Source organism: Phytophthora parasitica (genome assembly GCF_000247585.1).
Source record: "Phytophthora parasitica INRA-310 unplaced genomic scaffold supercont2.11, whole genome shotgun sequence".
NCBI classification, from domain to species: Eukaryota; Oomycota; class Peronosporomycetes; order Peronosporales; family Peronosporaceae; genus Phytophthora; species Phytophthora nicotianae.
The window spans coordinates 726,682-729,579 of record NW_008648997.1 but is presented as its reverse complement, the minus strand read 5'-3'; the positions used below and the strand labels follow the sequence as shown (position 1 = coordinate 729,579).

General features: G+C 55.8%; 3 protein-coding genes across 3 annotated transcripts; all 3 read left to right on the top strand.

Moving 5' to 3' along the window:
• Nucleotides 1-401: 401 nt before the first annotated feature.
• Nucleotides 402-881, top strand: PPTG_07211 (hypothetical protein; the record flags this gene model as incomplete). The annotated part of the gene is made up of 1 exon (XM_008901376.1): nucleotides 402-881. One exon carries the CDS (start codon nucleotides 402-404, stop codon nucleotides 879-881), a length of 480 nt encoding a protein of 159 aa, XP_008899624.1.
• Nucleotides 882-974: 93 nt separating this feature from the next.
• Nucleotides 975-1,819, top strand: PPTG_07210 (hypothetical protein; the record flags this gene model as incomplete). Its single annotated transcript, XM_008901375.1, has 2 exons — nucleotides 975-1,287; nucleotides 1,407-1,819. The coding sequence occupies 2 exons, from the start codon at nucleotides 975-977 to the stop codon at nucleotides 1,817-1,819; spliced, it is 726 nt and encodes a 241-aa protein (XP_008899623.1).
• A 365-nt stretch (nucleotides 1,820-2,184) lies between these two features.
• On the top strand, nucleotides 2,185-2,879 carry PPTG_07209 (hypothetical protein; the record flags this gene model as incomplete). The annotated part of the gene is made up of 2 exons (XM_008901374.1): nucleotides 2,185-2,491; nucleotides 2,527-2,879. 2 exons carry the CDS (start codon nucleotides 2,185-2,187, stop codon nucleotides 2,877-2,879), a joined length of 660 nt encoding a protein of 219 aa, XP_008899622.1.
• Nucleotides 2,880-2,898: the final 19 nt, after the last annotated feature.

Here is a 2,898-nt window from a genome sequence, read left to right as displayed (position 1 = left end):
GAGCGTTTGTGGCTTAGGCAACTTGAATGTAGCCACTTCAGCGATTACTTAGAAATCGCTACACCACAACTGCCCCTCTCGCAATGGAAGCCACGCCAGTCGTGACATTATCCATTTCCAAATCGTTCTCACCGTGCGACTATGTCTCGTCGTGAGCCCCGTCCGCGCGGCACTCTCAACCACGCTCTACACCATGCGTATGACGCACTTCTTCCACACCGACATCGTGACCCTGCACGCTTGGAGGTAAGTCTCACCATCCTGGCTTCCAATCTTCGTCCCGCTGCGCAGCACCTATCTCTCTTCGTCAAGAATCTCGTCCGATCGACACCGATCGTTCGCCTTGACAGCCTCCTTCTACAGCGAGTCTATAGCCCCCGTCAGGAACTGAACCAACGCCAATGCCGGCAGCGCCGACCGCTGCGGCATCTTCCGCTACGCTTCATAATGGGACTCAATCTTCGACCCTAGTTCCCGTTTCTTCTCCAGCTCCTGCCGAGACTTCGGAGGAGTTGACCGTGGATTCTCTGCGCGACCTTCTCGCTGATTCAGCTGACGCAACGGTAGGCTCCGTGAGGACTGCTCTCTTGCCGTACTTGACGCTGATGGCGCCGTATCAGGTCCAGCTCAGCATCTCGCCTCCACTTCAGGGTGACATTCGCACCCAGCGTCGTCTGAATGACGCGCTCGGCTTCGACCAAGTGCTAGCGGTGGTTCCACCTCTCTCCGACACGTTGCAGAATCTTCCTCATGCAGTCGGCGAGCTCACTGCTCAACTCGAGATTTCTCGAGAAGAAGGTGCAGCTGCCAAGCGTGGACTTGTTTCTTTCCAGCTCCGAGTTAAGTCTATGGAGACTCTTCTCAACAAGTCGACGGCTTAATTGAACGGGCTTCAAGCAGCGATCAATCGCCTCAATCGCCTCAAGCCAGCGAACGACCACATTGGTTCCGTTCTCAAAAAGAGTAAGGAGTCGATGGATGTTCAGACAGAGAAACTTCGGCTCGCCATGGATTACGCCGAGCAGAGGCAGTACATCATCGACGCCTTGGGCAAGCAGATTGAGAGGAAGCGCGAGGTCTTCAAGACGACGGTCAGTGCGAACACTGAGAACACTTGCAAGCTACATGATCTGCTGCTCAAGTCCACGCAGGGTACCTGGGTCGATGCTAACACTGCTGCGCTCATCGCCGATCCGACAGACCGCAATTTACAGTTACTTCGTCCCAACCGCGCTCTTCAAGGATTCGTTAGCTTCGCCGGCATGAACCCCACTCTCGTCATTCAAGGTCAGCTGATGTTCTTGATGTTCCGTCCAATCTCTCGTCCACTAACTCGCGTTCATTCTTTCCCGCTGTAGGTCTTCGAGCTGCCGAGGTCGACCTTTGAACACTCGGCCTTGACCAAGACACGCTCCTCGCTCTTCAGCGATTCCAACAAAAGGCGGGCGACCAAGAAGATCCGTTCGCCCTTGCTGAGGCTCTGATCAAGACTGCTCAACAAGTTCAGAGCAGTGCTTCCAAGCGTAGCCGTCATGGAAGTAACGACGGCAGCTCCGATGATACATCTGAAGAGAAGACCCCAGTTTCGTCTGGTCGGGCTACCAGAGCAGCGTCAACAGCTGATGTTGGCAAAAGATCGCCTGCGGCTGCGTCAAGTCCAACTCCCAGTCACCGAGGTCTTCACATGTCAAAGGCTTGGAAGAACAAGCCGAAGTCCAAGCGTCAGAAGACTGCCTCGCGCTCGCCGGCTTCCGTTCGTTCACGCTCCAACCAGGTTTCTCGCGGTTCTACATCTCGGCCGCCCGCGCGTTCGCCTTAGGCGGCCCACGCCAAATCGCCCGCGAGTCACCCGAGGTCTCGTTCGCATTCGATGTCAAGTCGTCCGCCCCAATCGAAGTCTCCCGCATCTCCAACGTCCGTTCCTGCTACTCCTCCCAAGGTTGAGCCCTTGAAGGACGTTCAACCTCCGGCAGTCGTGGACTTAACGAGAGATGGAAGTGACTAGGCCATGGAAGAGGAAGTGACTGCGGTTCCGACGGAACCCGAGGACACGAAGGTGACTCGCCAAGCTTCGCCGACTCCTCCAGCAGCTTCCCAGCGCAGCAAAGTGGATTATCCCCCGTCACGCGCTCCTTCGTCACCGGCTGATGCCTCCCACGACCTCTTACCTCTAATGAGCTCGAGATGCAGTTAGTATTTGGATCTGATGACGATGAGGATGCTCCAAGCGGTTTGAAGGCTCCCCGTAGACCTAAGAAGTGCTTCAAGCAGGTCCTGAGCACTGTGTTACCGGATCCCACTCCAGGTGACGTTACTATCCGTGCCACTCTCGAGTCGCTGAACGCATTCTTCGACTACACGAACCCAAGTCACCCATGGCGAGTTGACCGTCAACTCCTTCCTGAAGACCCATTCTTCTTCAGCATGGAAGGGTTTGATCCTCTTGCCCCTGTCTCCAAGCGAGCTCCACTGGAAACCCGTATCCGCCCCTGTGGGCACCCTTTCGTGGTGATGGTCCCATACCAGACCTCGACTTCGCACTTTGGGAGCGTCGGTTCTGGATCTTCGCTACCGCTGTCGAGAAAGTGTTCACGGCTAAAGAAGCGGAACCCAACTGCGACAAGGATCTCATCAAGGCCAAGAGGATCCGATTTCGAGTCCTGATGGGTGGACGGAGCGCTCGGACAGACTGCCTCCGAAACATGTATCAGCTGCAGTACTTGACATGGAGTTTGGAATCCGCATCGACCTCTCAACGCTCGCTCATCTGTGTAGAGATGGTCATCGAGCCTTCCGTTCCCTGGTATCCGGTGGAGAACTTGCCGTTCGTTCCCAAGACAAACGACTGGCTCGCGGAAGTTCCTGCGCTGATGGATTGACAGCCGTGGCGTGCAAACA